Source organism: Alexandromys fortis, unplaced genomic scaffold (genome assembly GCF_014885135.2).
Source record: "Alexandromys fortis isolate MF-2015 unplaced genomic scaffold, M_Fortis_MF-2015_v1.1 scaffold_74, whole genome shotgun sequence".
NCBI lineage: Eukaryota > Metazoa > Chordata > Mammalia > Rodentia > Cricetidae > Alexandromys > Alexandromys fortis.
Genome location: NW_026068008.1, coordinates 1,449,061 through 1,469,527, shown reverse-complemented (window position 1 = coordinate 1,469,527; position 20,467 = coordinate 1,449,061). Strand labels below are relative to the sequence as shown.

At 47.6% G+C, this 20,467-nt stretch overlaps 1 protein-coding gene across 3 annotated transcripts in view; it reads right to left on the bottom strand.

Annotated features, from left to right (window-relative positions):
- Nucleotides 1–20,467, bottom strand: part of Mvb12b (multivesicular body subunit 12B) — a 150,668-nt gene that overhangs the window by 39,647 nt on the left and 90,554 nt on the right. The window contains exon 8 of one of the 3 annotated variants that reach the window (XM_050161746.1): nt 1,163–2,896. The exons of the other annotated variants lie outside the window; for them this stretch is intronic. Coding sequence (XP_050017703.1) covers nt 2,859–2,896 — 38 coding nt within the window. The 3' untranslated portion in view covers nt 1,163–2,858. Of the gene's footprint in view, nt 1–1,162; nt 2,897–20,467 lie in introns of those variants that run through there. 3 annotated transcript variants of the gene reach the window in all.

The following is a 20,467-nucleotide window of genomic DNA, read 5'->3' as shown; positions in this document are numbered from 1 at the left end:
ATGTCCATGTACATATAGACCACATACACACATTCATGCACACATATACCACACACATGTACATGTACACATAGACCACATGCACACGTACATACACACATACATCACACACATGTACATGCACACATACACCACACACATGTACACATGGACCACACACATGTACATTCACACATATACCACACACATGTATAAGCACGCATATATCTCCCACCCCCTCTAAATATTGGCGGCCAGTTCACTTTGTAGATCTTCCAGAGAAAATAGGTGTGAGGCCACCTCCTGTTTCTGACTGTACCTGTCACACATATTCCCTGACAGCAATTCCAAGGCATCACGATCATCTCCTCAGACGCCACCCCCATCCCCAGCCGGCGGCCCGACCTCAGCCTTGGGGTTCAACGGCAGCGCCACAGACTGACTCTAATTTCCAGAACTGATGAACTTTCCCGGCTGCACGAGTTGAAATAATGGGCACAGGGATGACAAAGGATTCTCACCCGAGGCTCTCTGAGCTCTCCGGGATAATAAGCACTTGTTCCTTTCTACAATGGGCATATAAAAGAGAAATCTAAATAATAATTGCTGTAATTATCTTGCAAAATATGCAGAGATTAATGGTGATTATGAAAATCTGTCTAATTGTTCTCCGAAGTCATCGCTGATCAAGTGGTATCTTGAAACGGCCGCTGCCAAGGAACTTTTGACACGGCACCGCAGGTGGGCAAGGACAGTCGCCTTGCCTTTCTCCCCGCAGAATCTCACCCTCTGCTCATCGCACCGCTTTCTTCACTCCCAGCCCCCGCGCACATTTTAACTCTTCACACTGGTGCCCTGAAGAGGCTTCCAGGACACCCTTAACGGGCTGCTCGGTGTCACTGTGGTTCAAAGCCCCAAGTTCAACTTGTTATTTATTCAAATAATTAATTACTCTTGTATCCATCGAGCGGTTTGTCATGACACATTAATGACTTGATAGACTTCCATGAACTGGTGAACACAGAACAGCAGAGCGTTTTTATCGTCATTTAATTTTAAAACGATCCTGTGTGAAATTATCTCGTCGTGAGTGATGGGCGCATAAAGAACCGACTCAGCAAAGCCCCTTTTGGATCATTGCTTTATTAATGGGTAACGTCAGGGGGATGAAAAATGCTAGCATTGTCATATTCTGCTGCTGGGTGGAGACGAACGGCAGGAGAGGGCGAGGGCTCTGCTTGCTCACTGCCACGAGTGGGCCTCCCCCTCCTCACGCCACAGCCTCGGCATTCACTTACCCACCTGGCTGTCCACAAGCCCAAGCACCCGATTTTGGAGTTTATGGCTCTCAACATTTGTGTGTGTGGTCTTTTTTCTTAAACGTGGGTTTTCCATGAGTGATATAAAAGCATTCCACTTTATTGCTTTGCACATTAAATGTTATTAATCCAATAGAAGAACGTTAAAGATATTGCTGTCACCTTTAAATATGAAATAATATTAGGAGCTTAAAAATGCTGGGTTAGGAGAAAAGATGTTCTTGGTTGCTTTCAAGTTTTCAGATGCCCATGCTGGGCTGCTGGTAAAACCCCACGTCTAGATGCCTGCTCAGCTCAGCTCCTCTTCTCTCTCATATCCTGAAAACCTTTCTTACTTGTTTTAATTGCAAACTTGGGAGCCTTTACAATGACTTCCCTTAGTGCCACCCAAAGCCAGCAGACACGGCTGGCGATCCCTGCAGAGCCAGCACTAGTGACAGCTGCAGGCCTTCATGCTGGGGTCACGGCAGAGGAAGGGGGAGTCAGGTGCCTTCCAAGCCTTCTACATGAAGGGGGACACCAGGTCTGTCTTACAAGTTTCCTATTTCTGCTTTGTCTTAGCCAGGAATAGCTTCACCACTTGCCTGGATGTCCTTCCTCCTATCCGTCACACTAGTTGCCAGAGCTTAGATCCCCAACAGGATGGTAGCAGAGATGGAGCTGACTGTCTCTGTGCTTCCTGTACACTAGCTGCTGACGCCGCGGGTCCTGTGAGGCATGTATTAAGGTCTGGTTCTGCTGCACTCTGTAAAGAGCACAGAAGCAACGTGTGGAGGCGTGGGCATTAGATGGCAAATGCAGACTGGCTGGGAGCAGTGTTTGCCCAGAGGGAACACAACAACACACATGGGTGCTGGTAGAGACTGGGCTGTCAGAACCTGAGGGCACAGGCCAAGGCGGGTGTATGAGGTGGAGCCAGAGGCTGGGTGGGCAGCTGGTCTTATGAACACCTTAATCCTCCCAGAGATGGCTAATAAGGAGGTAGTAAAGCTGCCTCATGTGGTGGGTGCATCCCAGTGGAGACTCACTCATCTGTGGGTGAAGAGAACAGAGTCACAGCTTGTAGGAAAAAGGAGTTCTAAGTCCAAAGTCCAAGGCACGTGGCCTATCTGCAGAAGGCAAGCCTCTCAGCAAGGCCAGCCCACGCAGCAGCCAGTCTGGAATAAGCTGGGCCTGCCACAGATACCTTGGGAGAGCAGCTTCACTTTTCCATGGTGGTATGGAGCTAGTGACTTCAGCCCTCGGAGCAAGTGACATCCCTCTGTCAGAGGTAGCAACCCAGACAAGAGCACTCAGTCCTGGGAACAGGTGAAATTGGCCAGTCGTGGTCCTTTGAAGATGGAGTCTTTAGAGCTGACCCCAAATCCCTGCATGGTTCCTTCTGAAGTGTGTCAGAAGGTGCAGCCCCTTGGATGCTCATTCATCATGCAATCCTCAGTCCTGCACCTTAGACTTCACTAGATGCCTCCAGCTGGGCCTGGGCCTGGGTTCTCAGGGCTGGGTCCTTGGAGGGACTCTGCACACATAGGCACTGGTCAGGATGGGTCACAGCTGGTGCCCTTAGTGAAAAGCCAGCTTCAGCCAGGCTCTGGACATTCCTAACAAAGACAAGGCAAGAGACCTTAGAGACCCTGGCTCCCAAGTACAGCCAATAGATGACCTTGGGGTTCCAGAACTCTCAGGGACTGCTCCTCTGAAATTCGCAGTATGAGAAGACTCCAGAAAGAACCCAGGCCCGCACTTGCACTGTGTTTTTAATTCCAGGGGTTTCCACGGCTTATTACTCTCCACAGTGGGAAAGAACATTAATAAGCGCGGACACCTCATGAATGACTCTCCTGGAATCCAGACGGGGTTTTTGTTTTTTCCTCCTTCTCTGCACAATTCCAACTGAGCTCTTCATAGTCTGGAGCTGAGGAACGTGATGCTTCCAACTGGGACTGGAGCCTTTGGTTTCCTCTCTCTGTGCTTCTGCGGAAAATCACTTAAAGCCACTTGAAAACCTGCCCTGATGTTTTTAAAGAGGAGCTTTGGTCAGAACAAAGTGAAAAAGCACATTTCTGCACAGCCTCCCAGCTTAGAAAGTTCCACACAGGCGACTCCCCACCGTGAGGTTTCCAGAGCCCTCTGGAGCCAAGAAGGATCAGCCCTGTAACAGGAAAGTAAGGCCTGATGGGAGACATGCAAGACCCTGTGGGAAAACACAGAAACCCCAGTGGGAGACGGGACTGTGATCCAAAACACTTAAAGCCTCAGGGGAGGCAGAACATGGTGTCAATCAAGGAGGAGGAACCCCGCAGGGGCCAGAACTGAAGAAGAGTCAGAGGTGACAGAGATTTCCCAGACACCATGCACTTGGCACCTCTGGAGACACTAGGGATTCAGATGCAGGAGTCTGCTGGTTCTCGCCATTCCCCTGGGCTCCTGTAAGGCTGACCCTCCCTGTCCCAGTTTTACTTGCCACAGAGAAGCTTACAGACTTGCTCCGTGTACCCAGTTACCCAGTGGGTAGCAGGAGAGCCAGGTGCAGAATGGGGCTCTCCTGACGGCTACATAACCATTTATTGGGCCAGTGGAAAAACTGTCTCAGCTCAGACTTGGCAGGGACTCCAGAGCACAAAGTCAAGGCTCTGACTTGGAAAGGGAGCAAGGTATAGGGCTCAGGGATATGGGACAACAGCCTTTCACTTTCTGCTCCATCTTTCTGGTGAACTGTCCCCAACTCTCTCCTGAGAGGCACTCCCAGAAAGCAGCAGCTTTTGCTTGTCCTGTGAGCCCTAGTGGAGTGGGGGCCAGCTTGGGACTGCACCTCTCAGTTTGATTCCATAAAGGGTATCGGGCAAGCACCAAACTGGATTCATTTGTGTCCAAAGTGAAGAAAATACAGTTGGTCATTAAGTATTCTGCCTGTAAAACCCCAAATGGCCAGGAGACGGCGCTGCTCCACCCACACACCTTTTTTTCTCTTAGGAAAGAGATGCTGGGACAAGATGCTTCCACAGTGGTTTGAGGTCTCAGCTGTATGAACATAACACAATGTAGGAAAGACCGAAGGACAGGGTGCTCTGTCCTTACATCTAACACGTGACTGTTGGGTCTGAGACTGTAACATTCACGGTAGAACATCCTGCCAATGGCAATCCACAAGGTGGAGACACAAACTAACTGGTCACCCAACAAAGGTGCCCTGGGGTTCTGCAGGAAGGATGCTCTTGTGGGGTGTTTACCAGCCAGTGAGTGAGCCCTTCCAATCCTCCACCCCAGAACCCACAAAAGCCAGCTATCCTGGTGTACTCAGTGTTTGGAAAATAACAAAGAGACCCTGTTCCAAAATAAGGTAGAAGGTGAGGTTCCATACTTGAGGTTGCCCTCTGACCTCCACACATGCATGCATACACCTGCATTCACACACGACTGTTTGCACACCCACATACACATGCCCCCCCCCACGCACACACACAATCTGATACTGTCAGAGGGCTGACAGCTAATGCTACTAATGAACTTCTGTGAGGGACAGGAGCTTGTGGTGTGAGGACACCATAGAGAACACAGCATTCTCAGAGGGGCACAGGAGAAAGCAGGTACATGGAGCTCCAAGTAGACAGTGGCTTTAGAATGTGAAAGTCTTGAGGGCTACGGGCAGAGTCTGCCAGGGGGAAGCAGCTTCTGTCCTTGGCTGTGACTGCTGTGGCTGGGAGAGAAGCTGCTGGACCTGTGTCGCAGCAGAGATGCTCAGCTGTGCTCTCAAGTTCAAGATGGCTACAACCTGGCTCAGCAGCAGTCCTGTCTACCCGGCCAGGCCTACATTTTCAACACCCCAGAGAGGAAGCAGGAGGGGGCTACGTTAGTAAAAATTCCAGCCAAGTATACTGTCAGCTTGTTAAAAAAAATTCAATTCATTTTTATATAAGAAATCTCACAGTTAAAATTATTAACAATGATGTCACCTGAAGGAATTCATTTTAGTGAACATTTATTTAAATAACTTGATAAATGACATCATCTTTTACTTACTGAATCATTCATTCTCAAAGTTCACCAACATTTGTCTTGTTCCTGCGTTGCTGAGTTTTGTGAGAGACACCTGCACTAAAGAGTTGTTTTGTTCTTTAAATTTTTATTTATTTTTATTTCATATGCATTGGTGTGTTTGCCTGCATGTATGTCTGTGTGAGGCCTCCGCTGGGACTGGAGTTACGGATGGTTGTGAGCTGCCATGTGGGTGCTGGGAATTGAACCCAGGTATTCCAGAAGAACAGCCAGCGCTCCTATCCACTGAGGTATCTCCCCAGCCCCAAGACATTTTTTTTTAATGTGGAGATCTGGGGACATTTTAGAGAAGAACACTCGCCATTTGAGATCACCTATTGTACTCTGTCTTCAATCACAAGCAGTATTTGGGTTCAGGACATCATATGGGGTTAAAAACGAGGCCCACGTCCCATCACAAGGATAAGTCCTTACTCTTTTTTTTGAGACAAGGTTGAACTCTGTAGTACAGGTTGGCCTTGAATTTGTGGCAATTCTCCTGCCTCAGTTTCTTAAGTATTGTGTTTGTAGGTGTGGTCCATTATGTCTGGCTTTGTCTTCACTCTTTAAAAAAATGATGTAAAAACTTATGTATATGTGGTGTGTATGCAGCATGTGTGCAAGTGCCTGAAGAAGCCAGAAGGGGGCACTGCATTCTCCGCAGCTGGAGAGAGAGATGGGGGATTCTGAGTCTCCCCACAAGAGTATTGGTAACTGAACTCCAGTCTTCTGCAAGATCAGCAAGCATTCTTAACTGTTCCCTGTCCTCACTCTTAACGAACATGGCCTTTGGTGAAGACTAGGAACCTCCTTTCTGTTTTCTGGGCCACTGCAGTACCCACTCTGAGAAGGACTCACTGGGATGGCCCGAGAGTGGTGAAGAGTGCCAAGACAGAAATGAATTCCCAGGAAAAAGGCCCCCAGCCTCATTAATCCCTAGCTGGGCAAAAATGACCACCTGAAGGCAAGAGGTGACGAGGACCCACCACAGGGTAAGGGCCTGGCACAGCCTCTGAGCACCAGGCTGGAGGCAACCTCCAGGCACACTTGGCCTCAGATGTGTGGAAAGCCTTTGGAATCTCACTGGAAAACCCTTTATTCCCAGCATGATGTTTGAAGTGTGAAAATGGAACCAGAAAGACTGTTTCTCAGTCTGGAAAGCTGGGCTAAAGCTACCGGAGAGACCCAGGAGGCACTTGGTGGGGGGGGGGGGGGTAAGGGGCCACCCATCCCTGTCCTTGCTAGGTTCCCAATTGCTCTGTGGACCCCTTCCTTTCCCTCTCTATCAGGGCCAGAGTGTCCTTTCTGGGCCGGGAAGGACAGCTGCCTGGTGTGGGACAATCACACAGTGGGGTGCACGGGCACGTGGCATGCGCACTGTGTATGTGTGCATGTGAAGGGAGCCTGGCAGTGAGCAGAGGGCACCAGAGCCCTTGACAGGGGTTGGACTACAGAAACAGACTCATCCGCAGCCCAAGAGCATAGACAGGATACCATCTGTGAAATTTCTAATTTCAGACGTTAAAATGAAACTCCAAACTTTAGCCAGACCTGGGAGGCAGAGGCAGAAGATCTCTGTGAGTTCGAGGTCAGCTTGGTCTACACAGTGAGTTCGAGGTCAGCCTGGTCTACACAGTGAGTTCCAGGCCAGCCTGGTCTACACAATGAGTTCCAGGCCAGCCTGGTCTACACAGTGAGTTCCAGGCCAGCCTGCTCTACACTGAGAGACCCTATCTCAAAAGCAAGTAAACAAAATCCCCCAAACTAAAGCAAACTCAGACTGCAGACTTGAGAACAGACTTGAGCAGGATGATGACGGCATCTCTGAGCGCCTGTCCCGGCCCTGGCTCACTGCCGTCCTCGGAAGCCTCTCTGGCCACATCAATCCTTCCTGCAGGATTGGTCCAGGGTGAGACAATGCAGCAGGCCCAGGTAGGTGCTCTTGGGGAGGCAGCATGTACCTAAGGGTGACACGGCCGAGACAGGAAACAATGTTCAACAAAATGTCCCCAACCCAGCAGAGAGGGAGATCTCATGACTGTCACAGCCAGCAGTACTTCAGTGCCTCACCTAACGCTGGCAGCAAGGGCAGATGGTGTGGGTGATGTCTTTATCCTACTTGACAGGGATGACCGGAAGCTTCCGACAGCGGCTTGTCTGGGTGGCACTCAGCCCCCACTGTTCTAGGGTTGCAGGCTAAGGCTCTGAGCAGGTCCCTTGTCCCCATGAAGGGCTTAGTTGCAGGATGGCTGTAAGAAAGCCTTGAAGCTGCCAGGCCTTTCACAGGGCTTTCATCCTTTGCAGCAGTTAGCAATTAGCCGTGAACTCTCTTCCTGAGACTGCATTACTTCAGCCCCAACTCCCCCAGACTCTCAGGACACCCCACCCACCTGTCGGTGAGATCAAAAGCAGCCATTCTAGGCTGCGAGGACACTTGGCTTAACTGAGAGCAGAAGCTGGGCACCTGCCTTGCCCTTTCCATGTCTGGGTACTGGACAACTCACCAATCTCAGGTCCTACGGCGCAGGCTCTGCTACCCAAGAGCACAATGCTTTGACCAGGACCAACTATCTGCTCCCAGGTCAAGGCGGGCTGCTGTCACCCAGCTGTGCACCTGGAGCCAAGCACTGGCAGCCCTAGAACAAGCTGAAGCAGGGACAGGGTCCCCAGGGCGGTGCTGTGCTTCTTTGCTTTTAATGTCCCAGAGTACAGCGGTAACCCGTGGAGAGCAGAGCCTGGGGGTTTAATAAAGTCTCCATCAAAACAGAGCAACTACACTGGGTCCACTAGTCAATGGGAAAATTATGTGTGTGCCTGCCTGCCTGCATGCATGTATATGCCTCCATGCACATGCATATAAACATACGTGTGCCAGCCTGGAGCCTCAGGTGTGTGCACCTGTCTACATGTGTGCATCTCATCATTCTAACGTTTCCCCTTCTCTTGTCTGTAGGAGAGGGCAGGTGCTCTGTCACTGTCCCTTCAGACTTGCCAGCGGGCTCCCACTCTGCCCCTTTCTTCCCCTGGGCCTAGGCTATGCTAGTGGGTTTACCATACTGTACTGCTTGTTCACACCTTGGCCTAGGCTATGCTAGTGGGTTCGCCATGCTGTACTGCTTGTTCACACCTGGGCCCTAGGCTATGCTAGTGGGTTTACCATACTGTACTGCTTGTTCACACCTGGGCCCTAGGCTATGCTAGTGGGTTTACCATACTGTACTGCTTGTTCACACCTGGGCCCTAGGCTATGCTAGTGGGTTCACCATACTGTACTGCTTGTTCACACCTGGCAGAGAGGCGCGCACAGTGTGGTGTTCAGAACAGTGAGGTCACTGCTGCTGAGGTGTTCTCCATCCCCACATGGGATGTATATAGGATCTGGCAAACAGGACGGCACAGCCCATGGTCACCCTAACCAAACTATGAGCCTTAGCTTACCCACTGCAGATTGGGATTGATGATGGGGGTAACAGGTTTGGAGGAATAAGGGAGTTCAACCATGAAGGTGACATTGTTCTGTAAACAAGAACAAGTCACTTGCTTCTCTACAGAAAGGCCAACCAGGATGACAAAAGCCAGACTCATGACCAATAGTACAGGGATGCTGGGTGCTTATTGGGCCTAGGTTGAGCCCCATCCAGGTTCAGAAACACACAGAGGCTGGTGGCAGGAGGCGGAGCAAGTGACTGCATTAGCCCAGATTGCAGGCTCGGCAAGGAGGTGCTGTGGCCTTACTGCCGTGCTAGTGACCTGAAGCCAGGTGGCCATGCCTGCTGCTGAACCCAGAGGAAGCGCTAAGGCGTAAGGACCAGGGTGCTCTGCAGATATCTGGGTTGTGGTCTCTGGCCAGCAAGACTACTCTATGGCTTGGCTGGAGCAGAGCAGAGCATACCCAACCCCGGAGCTCATGTAGCTATGGGGGCTGGCCCACAAGGCTCTGTGCCAGGTTCAGGGGTGCCTCAGTCACTGTGGTATGAACAGAAGTCTATGTGTCATCAGGCAATGGGGGGCTTCCAAGACTGAAGTCCTGGGAGCCTGAAGCGGCTGGCGTGTCACATGAACCTCGGGGCAGAGCTGTCTAGCAATGCAGCAACCAAAGGGCAGCGCCCTCAGGGCTGGACACAGCATCACTCTGTCCTGCTGCGGCTTGGGAAGGAGGGGCAGCCGTGGCAGCCTCTGGGTAGTCAAGGGGATGCACATTTGGAGCATGGCCCGAGGATACCAGTTCCCTGGGGACCGGACCTGTCCAGGAAGACTGGGAGCCTACCTAGGCTAGCGGACCGAACCTGTCCAGGAAGAATGGGAGCCTACCTAGGCTAGCTGACTGGACCTGTCCAGGGAGAATAGGAGCCTACCTAGGCTAGCTGACTGGACCTGTCCAGGGAGAATAGGAGCCTACCTAGGCTATCAGCCTCCAGGGTGAGGGCAAGGACTGGCAGGGTCCCCGGGACCAAGGGGCAACCAGAGTGAAGGCTTGGAGTAGAGGAAGAGGATCAGGGCTCACAACAGCCTGGCCCTGCACAGAGTCTTCCAAACCAAGATTATCACAAACAAGATTATCACCCAAGGCCACTAATGCCACCTGGACCCAAGGGACACTTCTATCTGGACAGAGGAAAGCTGCAGAAGGTCCGCCACACGCACGAACTTTGCAGCCTAAATCACCTTGCTCAGTGTTGACCTCAGAGTAATAAACAGAGGTGTGGTGTTATAATCCTGTCATTCTGAGTACCCGAGGATAGCCTGGGCTATACAGTCATGGTGTTATAATCCTGTCATTCTGAGTACCTGAGGATAGCCTGGGCAATACAGTCAGACTCCATTTTTCACCCCGTTCCTCCCAAAAGAATTCTACAAAACACACGTGAGAAAACCAACTCAAGGAAAAAAATAGCATAAAATTCAATAATTATGAAAGAAATTGAAATTATGTCCCTCTCCCCAAAATACTCCAGCTGGGCCCCACATGCTTCTAAGACCAGTTAATGCTTAGAAGGAAATTTTCCTCATTCCCAACCCCCAAGGAATAGATATTACAATATTTTAGAAATATGCCCATATTTGAAAGAAACAGTCCTGACCCTTCAGTCATTCAGAAATGGTATTTTGATAAGCATCAAGCCCAAATCATTTCCATAAATGCTAGGATCACAGCGCAGACAACAGCAGCCCAGAGCTAGCGTGCTCTTAGAGAATGGCGCGCTGCGCTGAGGCAGGGTCTTCTTCAGAACACAGCAGCAGCATTCCAAATGCAGAGCCATCAGGACACAGTGACTGGCCCCTGAGCGAAATGAGAAGAAAACCCGACACTGCTTCAATATGAAATTCAAATTAGTGCCTGAATTTAAGGGAAGAATCCTGAGCAACAGAAGGCCAGCTCTCCCTTGTCATAGCTCTGCACTGGCCTGCATGGGCACGTTCTAGAAATGACCTCCTGAAGCCAGGAGCCAGGGAGAGGGAGCGTAGCTGTCACCACTGCCATTCGCTTCTCTGGAAGCTCTGCCCAAGAGTGTGAAGCAAGAAAAAGAGTAGGTGTCAAGGTGTCAGAGACAACACCGTCTGTGTCTACAGAGGACACTGTAGTCTACCAGGAAACAGAAACAGATCAACAACAAGCAGAGAGGTGGCCAGTTACAAAGTAAGCACTGAGACTCAACACTGTATGCATATATACATGTAAGCACTGAGTGTGCAGTGTATGTGTGCATGCACATGTAAGCACTGAGTGTGCAGTGTATGTGTGCATGCACATGTAAGCATTGAGTGTGCAGTGTATGTGTGCATGCACATGTAAGCATTGAGTGTGCAGTGTATGTGTGTGCATGCACATGTAAGCACTGAGTGTGCAGTGTATGTGTGCATGCACATGTAAACACTGAGTGTGCAGTGTATGTATGCATGCATATGTAAACAGTGTGTGTAGTGTATGTGTGCGCATGCACATGTAAACACTGAGTATACAGTATATTGAGTGTATAGTGTATGTGTGCATGCATATATAAACATAGTGTGTAGTGTATGTGTGTGCATACACATGTAAGCAGTGTACAGTGTATTGAGTGCGTAGTGTATGTGTGCATGCATATGTAAACAGAGTGTGTAGTGTATGTGTGTGCATGCATATGTAAACACTGAGTGTGCAGTGTATGTGTGCATGCACAGATGTGCATGTGTATGTAGTATGTATGTGTGCATAATGTATATCTATACAGGAGTGCATGTTGTGTGTTGTGCATGTATGTGTGTGTACTGTAGAGTATGAATGGTGTGTGTGAAGTATGTATTATGGGTGTACATGCACAGGTGTGTAATGCATGTATGCACATGTATATTGTGTGCCTGTACTATGTAGTATGAGCTGTGTGTGCTATGTATACGTAGAATGTGGTGTGTGTGTGTGTAGCGTATGTCTGGGTGTATGAAACCACCAGTTAAAACCTAACAAGCAAAGCAATATGCAAAAAGTCAAGACCTAGAAAGGGACCTTTGACATGGAGACGCAGTGTTCTGGAAGGAAGTAACACACACTTTAAAGGCGACCATCTTTGCGGAATTAATTTGTAAATTCAATAGTTTTCAAACAAATCCACCGAGTATTTTCCTTAGAACTTTAAGTAACTTTGAATTTCAACTGGATTTTAAAAAATGAGCTAGAACTACTAAGACCATCTTGAAAAACAGCAAGACAGGAAATCAAAGACATGCTTCTGGGGCTGGAAAGACGCACAGTGGTTAGGAGCACTTTGCAACTTGTGCAGAGTCCAGCTCCAGGGGAGATTTAGCGCCATCTTCTGACTGCCATGGGTACTGCAGTCATTTACACATACCCACACACAGATGCATACACATCATTTTTAAAAATCTTTAAAACAAAGGCACACATTTGTAATAAATAAAGGTGTAGCTGTCATTAGGCAGCGTATTCAAGCCAACATGTCAGGGAACCACAGAACAAACCGTGCAATATGTCATGGTCATTTAAGACTGCCTTTCAGATGTGTTGTTTAAAAAAGAAATACAATGTCATAGTGACACTGGTGAGCAACACATTCTTATCCCCGTCATATGACAAAATCTGATAGGTGAATTTTAGATTTACATGTGAAAAAAATAGTACTAGGATTACAAAAGATAGAGAAGGCTCCTACATATAGTAACAAAGACACAAACAGAAAAGAAAACTAAACCAAGGAAAAATATGCAAACAGAAAAGCCATCGTGGCTAAGGCTCACAAGGTGCTCCCTGCTCGCCAGACCACAAGGACAGCGGGTGGAAACCTCTAGCCAAGTCAGGAAAGTGCAGTCACACACTAACAGGAAGCCATACTCCCCCTTGCAGACAGACAAGCCTTTGAGACATTAGCAGCCAGTGTGCCAGCAGTGTAAACTAATTCAACCAGTGTGCTGGGCAGTTGATCACTAGACACTACAATGGTCAGACCCATTTCACCTACATATTCACCTCCAGGAACAGCCAATTACAGGTGCCAACTCCCCGTGGACTTTACAAACTTAGGTGTAAGCTCTGGCTGTCCGCAAAGGCCAAGGGTTCGGGAAATCATTGCAGCACCTTAGAAGCCACAGCGGTTCCCAGTGCGACTATGATTTAACACGAGACCTTTATGCTAGCTTACATTTCTCCTGCCTGCAAATGGTGCTGTGCGCCGTCTGTGAAAGCCGAGTGCATGAGTTTTGAGTTGTGTAACTTCCTATAATAGGTGTGTGTGTTTTATGGTAGCCAGCAATCAAACAGACGATTAGCTACATATATTTTATGCATTCATGACATATTTGACTTTTTCTTAACTTTCTATAGTCCTAAAGGTTGCGAGTTTCACCTGCAGGAGTTTTTTAAGTCCTCATGAATCTCAAAGAAAAAAATCTGCATATGGGTGCCTGGTTAAGCTTGAAGGCTAAGCCAGGGCTCTCACAGATCCCTCTCAGAGGCAGGTAAAGACGAGACTCCAGGACCAGGAGTGAGATGCATGAAGGCATCATAGATACTTAGCCACAGCAAGGGTCAAACTGCCTACAATATACGAGGCTCCACGATGTCAGGCTGGGCAGCACACAGGGTGGGCAGAGCAGAGGCAGACCCAGGTCACCAGGACTGTCCATGGGGGAAGGGAGCAGCTAAAGTGGATGTGAGAGGACTTTTGGGGGTGAGAGATATATTCTATATCTTGCTTCTTGAGGAAGGTTGTCATATAACTCAGCATTCTTCAAAACCACTGAGCTGTACTCATAAAAAATAGATTGTATTGTATGTAAAATTGTACTAAAGTAAAATTTAAAAATATTCAGAACAGACAATTACCTTTGCATATAAATGCCACCCGCCAATAAAAAGTCAAGAAAGGACAGTCTCTAAACATTGTTTTTCTGAGCAGAGATTCTGAGTGGCATTTATTTTCTTCCCACACTTTCATGTATTTTCTTTTCAACTTTTGTTTTTAGTGTGAGCATGGGACTTTTATAATTCAAAAAGGAAGTGGTTTGCATCTGGATTTGATCTAACAAAGAGAAAAAAAGAACAAAAATCCATCAATGAACCATGTGTCTGGCAAAGAGCCTTGTATCACTTCTTTTGTTTTCCTTAAAAAAAAAAAACGCTAATTTTTTTGTTATTTTTAAGTGTATGTATTTGTGTGTGTTGGTGTGTGGGTATGTAGGCCCCGGTACCCAGGGAGACCAGAGGCACTGGGTCTCGCTGTCGTTGAAGTTGCAGGCAGCTGTAAACTATGCCATGCTGTGCTGGGAGTGGACCGAGGGCCTCTGCTAGAGCGGTGTGCATTCTCAACAGCGGAGTTTCCCTCCAGGCTCCACTGCATTAGCCTCCTAATGGAAGCATTGGCCTAGCTCATGTCCAGTGACTACCTCAGCCCCACCAGCGCTGAGGGCCCATTATGGGACACCTGAGGTCCAGCTCCTATGAAGTGTCTGCTCTCAAAAGGTGCTCTGAGAAGAGAGGCTGAGGGGCAGCTTCCAGGAGGTGCATCTGGTCCAAAGCTTCATTTGCATGTTAGGAGAACAAACCCTGGAGAAACAAGGCCACCTTGTAAAGTTAGGAAGGGAAGCAAACCTGCGGGACTCAAATTTGGTTGACCTGTAACGGCAGCCACCTGCCCAGATGCTTGGACAGCAGTCTCAGGTGTTGAGGGTGTGTCCCTAGCTGGTGGTGCTGTTAGGAGGCTGGATGTCTGGAAGAAGTCCCATCGTTCACTGGACCTGGGCCTTGGAATCTTTTCTCTGCACCCTGCCCTCCCCATCTTCCTCCTCACTTCCTGGCCACCATGATGGGAAAGCTCCTGCGGTTTCATCCCACACCACAGTCGGATTCATGGTTTTCCTCAGTTCAGTGCTTGGCTCTATATTCAGAATGTCTACTGCTGATGGGTGGCCCTGAAGAGTCTGACTGTTCTCAGTCAATGTCATGGCAGGATGGAGCTTCTTGCCCCACTGCCCCCAGCCGAGCTGAGTATCTTGCCATGTCTCACAAGAGGACGCAGGAGTCACTGGCCATGCCTTTTGGGTTTTTATTGAAAAATGTCTACAGTAAGGACTGCGCTCTCAGTTTGGATCCCAAAATGAAAGGATACATGGAACAGGGTCCCAGCCAACTCACAGCCCACCGGTGAGTAATCTCGGACACATAAAGTGGGGTATGGTAAACCTAGGGGACTTTTTGTTACTGCAGTATACTTCAACATAGACTGACAGATACACACATTTCAATATTCTGAATGATGGCACCCAATGTATGCTATTATGGATGAAATAGATTTTTTTTTTTTGAGACAGGGTTTCTCGGGTTTCTCTGTAGCTTTGGAGCCTGTCCTGAACTCACTCTGTAGACCAGGCTGGCCTCGAACTCATAGAGGCCTGCCTGCCTCTGCCTCCCAAGGGCTGGGCTTAAAGGTGTGCGCCACCACCGCTGGGCTGAAATAAATGGTTTTAAAGGCTACTGTATACTCTAAAATCACATCCCCACAGTATACACCTTTGAGAAACACTGTAACAATCTGAGAGAGGAGGGAGGAGAGGGGCAGGGAGAACAGACAAAAGAATCAGCTCTGAGATGAGGAGCCTCCAGAGCCACGAAGACAGACTCCAGAAAGACTGAATCCCACTCTAGAACAGAGCTCTGTCACCAGTGTACAGCTGGCTGTGCTCTGGGTGCATGCATCACCATTTACAAAGTGTATTGGGGCGGGCAAGATAAATCTGTGGTTAAGGGACTTGCCTCCAAGCCTAAAGGCCTGAGTTCCATCTCCAGAACAAACACGGGAGGAGACCTAATTCTCACTAGTTGTTCTCTGCCCTCCACGGGAGCTCCTGGTATGTGCACACTCACGTACACACACACACACACACGTATTTACTTAAACAACTTATATTTTGTGTGTGTATATGTATATCAGTTGGGAAAGATCCCAAATTCAGAATTGCTAATGTGTAAATTATTTCTAAGAACCAAGGAACATTGACAGACTCGGAGAAATCAAAGTCAAAAGGCCAGTTCCCTGAGCAGGTGGCATCATTATGAAACCATTCAGCCATTAACTCTTGTTAAAGCAAAATCCGCTGGACTGCCTTGCTGACCCCACCTCCAATCTAGACATTTGACACAATGGGTTTCATTCGGTGACCTAGAACTTTCAGTCTGGATGCATCATGCTCTAATCATTAATGGTCCACTTGTTTGGCTCAGGTAAATGACATTTGCATATGCAAATCATTTCTAAATATTCTGTACTATTAATGCTAGCACTAATTACATAATAATAGTTACCAATTTCCACACAGATCAAACTTACAGTTTTGCAGCTATTAGGGAAATTGTGCTTTGTAATTAAGATAATCCTCATTTCCAGATGCTAATTAACTATATAATAATTAGTCTCACTCACTAATGCAAATGAAGGATTTTCATCTTTATTGATAAAGGAGTTACTTCTTATCGGTTAAGGAGCGGTCTCCCAAGAAATCTTGCCGAGAAATGCTTTTCCCTCTAAAGGTTAAAAGGTAAACCCATTTTTATCAGCCTCATTTGCAAATGCAAATGAGGTCTGATTAATCAAGTGGAAGATAAATGCGCGGTCTTCTATCAGGACAGCGTGTATAGCTTACCGGTTCCCTCTACAAATACTGGTAAACAGAAGTGCTGCCCAGCCACAAGCCCTGCGTTCTTCCACCCTTTGTTCCTCCTTCAGGCAGAAAGGACCAAGACGCAGTGGGGACTTATGTTCTGGCCACAGTGGGAACAGGGGAGGAGAGAATTTCGTGAGTAAATACACGGGCGAAAAGGAAAGCACGTTTGCTTGGATTATGAAGTTTTCGGAGCTGCGACAGAACACAAACTGGCACCTCCCATCGTGACTAATGAGAGCTGCCCGGGCGAGAACAGAAGGTCTGACAGCCAGCGCGGCCTCGTTGGCAGGCCCCAGCCAAGGCCTCGCCGCATTCATCATCCGCTAAACCAATCCACCAACTCCGCACCACCATTTGTCATTAATTATGCTAATCAGCACGCCATTACTCTCTGATGACACTGTGGCTGTTATTAGCTAGTTACGGCTTTTCAGAAGTAGGATTGTGTATGCACGGGCTGTGCCTGCATTAGCCTACAGGGAAGAGATGTCCAATTACGAAAAGGAGAAATTTGCTATTATCTTTTTATAACAAACCAATTTAGTAATTATAAAAGTCTCTGAACTCACACATTCATTCCTTTTCTCCCCTTTCACTTAAAAAATAATTGAAACCCCCCAAAATGTGCTTTTCAATATTCTCTAAAGAAGGGGCAAAACAGAAACATTTAAAAGTGGGACTTGGGAACCAGCCTGCTCTGCTTTGGGGATACCCGTTCTCACAGGGTAACCTCCCATCAGGCCTCTGAATTAGCAGGACTACTTCACTGTGTATATTTCAGCCACGCTGAACTCCTAAAGATGGAAGCACACCCATCTGACCTTTCTCAGCACGCTCACCGTGGAGTGAGGCGAGGCAGCTCCACAAGGATGCCAGGCTCTGCCTGCCTCACCTGGCAGACGCTCCCACAACAAGGATGGTGACAGCTCCTCTAACCCCTCATTCTACCTATGTCACTGGTGGCCTCTCAAATGACCTTGGAGATGAAAGGTTTGGTCAAGTTAGCCCCTGCGTTTTCTGCACATGGTTTGGGGGAACAAGGAGACTGACCCTGGGCATCACTGTGGACAGCAATCATGGCAAGGCAAGGGAAGGCCCTTTTCTAAAATGCCAGGCCTTGGCAAGAGTCAGTGGAGCTAAGCTGTGGGCACTTGTCTAAAGCAGGGATCAATCTCAAGTCTCTGAACTTGGGCTGGAGTCTTTACCACTAGTTTGAGAAGCTTCAGCTGGATTAAGAGCTCATTAATATCATCAGAGTAAATGGGCCTATTAAAACATCTTTAAGCAGTATCTGAACATAAATCTCCCTAAACTATATTTAATGACTGTACTTAAGATACATTATATGCAAGTCTTAATGAGACATTAGATAGCATTTTGAAGATTAAAATTAGAGAATCCATATAAAGCCTGTCCACTTAATGTAGCCGTAAGCTATCCCGATGAACACATTACTACCAAATTATACTGCATTAGAACAAATATTTTTAATCATGTCTGATTTATGCATTCCCTTTTTGCATAACTTTCATTTAAAAAATCCATTTGTAGTTTACAAAAGAGTATATGTGAAAGACCCTAAGTTTCTGGAGTGCTGTGGAAGAAGACAGAAACGGAATCTCGGGGCTGCAGAACGCAGCTGCCCAGGGTTCCGAGCTGTATTTCTTCCTGTGTGGTTTCATGGGTCGTAGGCACATAAGTTGTACTTTAAATTTCCTTCAGGCTAGAATGGAAGCAGGATTCCGCCGAACATACTCTGAAGACTGGACTCCGCAACTGGGCATGTGTCACAGATGCACCCAGGGACCAGCATCCTCCCCAAGGGCTGCCCTTCTGCTGTGCCCAGCACTTCACCCCAGTAGATCCAGATGGGCACACTCTGTTGTGGGGTCACAACCTTCTGTTTGCCTCTGGTTCACCAGAGGTAGAGGTGTCTGTCCTGTTTCCATGCCAGGGCCCCGTGCGAAGACCACTTGGTGTGGCTACCGGAAGAGGGATGTTAAAAGAGAAGAGTTTGGTTTCCCCCAGGGATGAGGGGTTTAGATTCCTTAAACAGCTAAATCCCCTCCAGGTCCACTCAAACCAAAGCATGTTCTCCAGGACTGCAGATCGCTGGGGTGCTAGCCACGCAGGGAACCGTGAGTCACTACAAAAGGGTGCCACAAGGTCTCTTTGGAAAACAAGTCAAACTTCAGATTATCTGGACTGTATTTAAAATACTACACAGCTTAGTGAGATTTCCTCTTTGTCCAAGTTCTGGGGATGGAGCCCAGGACCTCAGGCATGGTAGGCGGGTGCTCTGCCACTGAGCCACACCCAAGTCCAGCCCCGACCAAAGGGAGATTTTTAATGTAAGAGAAAGCCAGCTACACCCACCTTGAATGGGTGTTACCCTTGAATCAAGGAGGGTGGAGACCCTCCTTGGCTGAGTCTGTGAGGGGCCTCAGCTTCTGCTGGCTGCAAACCTGAAGATGGAGATGCTGGCTGTCATGAATCACTGGGAGCAAGGATGACTCAGACTCAGACCTGATACCAGCTCAGACGCCTGGCAAGAAACTGACACCTTGGAAGATGTGAGAACTAAATCGTTCCTGATGCTTCTTTCTTCTTCCTGATGCCCTGCACCAAAGTGTGACCACCTTTTATGCAAGCTATTCAATTATGGAAGGCTTCTGGGATTATGCAAATCGAGATGAGTCAACCCGTGACATTTCTCTTAATAGAATGAGATTATGCAGGCTCCCCCCACCCTCAAAAGAAGAGAGTAACACGATTCAGATACAGCAGTCATGAAAAGAAGACTCCTCCCCTGCATGAGAACTGGGAAGCCTGATTCCACCCACTCTCTCCAGATAGCCGCTCCCAAAACGGAACTATTCCATAGCACAATTTTGCGTTTTTAATGGCACAAACGAGGGCATTCTTCATAAATAACAGCCACGCTCCGTGTACAGGAGCTCCTTTTTATTAGGGACACAGTGATGAACAATGAGCAATGTGTTCTATTATTCTTTGTCAAATCACAAAACGCTACATTAGAATAACTGTGCTGGTCAATGTAATATAGTAGATTAAATTCAACTTCTGTGGAAAAACCACTGTAAAACAGCATGATAAGAAGGCTATAAAAAATTTAATTTTACTCTAAACTCCATCACAAAAAAAAAAACGGTGTGAAAAGTAATTTTGCATAATCAGTACACGCCATCTGGAACAATTAACCGATTTCTATAGAAGTATGAGGATCAGTCATATCTGCTTATTAAAGATCAGAAATTATACAAGTAATAAATCCTTGAAAAAACTAAGCGTACTCCCGCCTGTCAACGCTATTTTAACTTCAAATACTGAAGAACGCCTGATAAGGCTGAAAAGAAGAGATTAATATATGCAAATTACATCCAGCATTTAAAATCCCCACAACTGTCTCTGGTTTTCTGTCCCTTATTGCTGCCTTTATGTTTTATTCATATACCAACTCACCTGTCACTTCATAAGCTATAATATTATGGGGGTATTATTAAACAGCATAAAGCCGTGCTTTAATTGGAAAGCTTCATTGCATTTTCCAATTATTTGGAGTAAATTAAAAGCAGATGCACATAGTTTAATAAAGAGTCTAATATCAGTTCCGGGAAATCAAAATTCATTGTCATTACTATGCCGTGAGAGTTTTGCAAACTGTACTCAATTTCAGAGGTTTTCAAAAGAAAATCTGTCTATGCAATCTGTTAATTGTCATTCGGTTAATAACTGTTTAAATATCCAAACTACACAGCAGCTTCCTATTAAAAAAATTAACTATAGGCTTCCTGCAAGCAAACAAACAGAGGCTCGCTCCTGGGCTGCGCTGGACCCTGCAGCCTTGCAGGCACCTTTAAACAATGGGTGGGCTGGGTCGAGACTCCGCACACCACAGCAGCTGGGAGCCGAGGACAAAGAACAGCAGTCTGTACTTCTCTCAGCTCAGGGGTTACAGCCCTTGC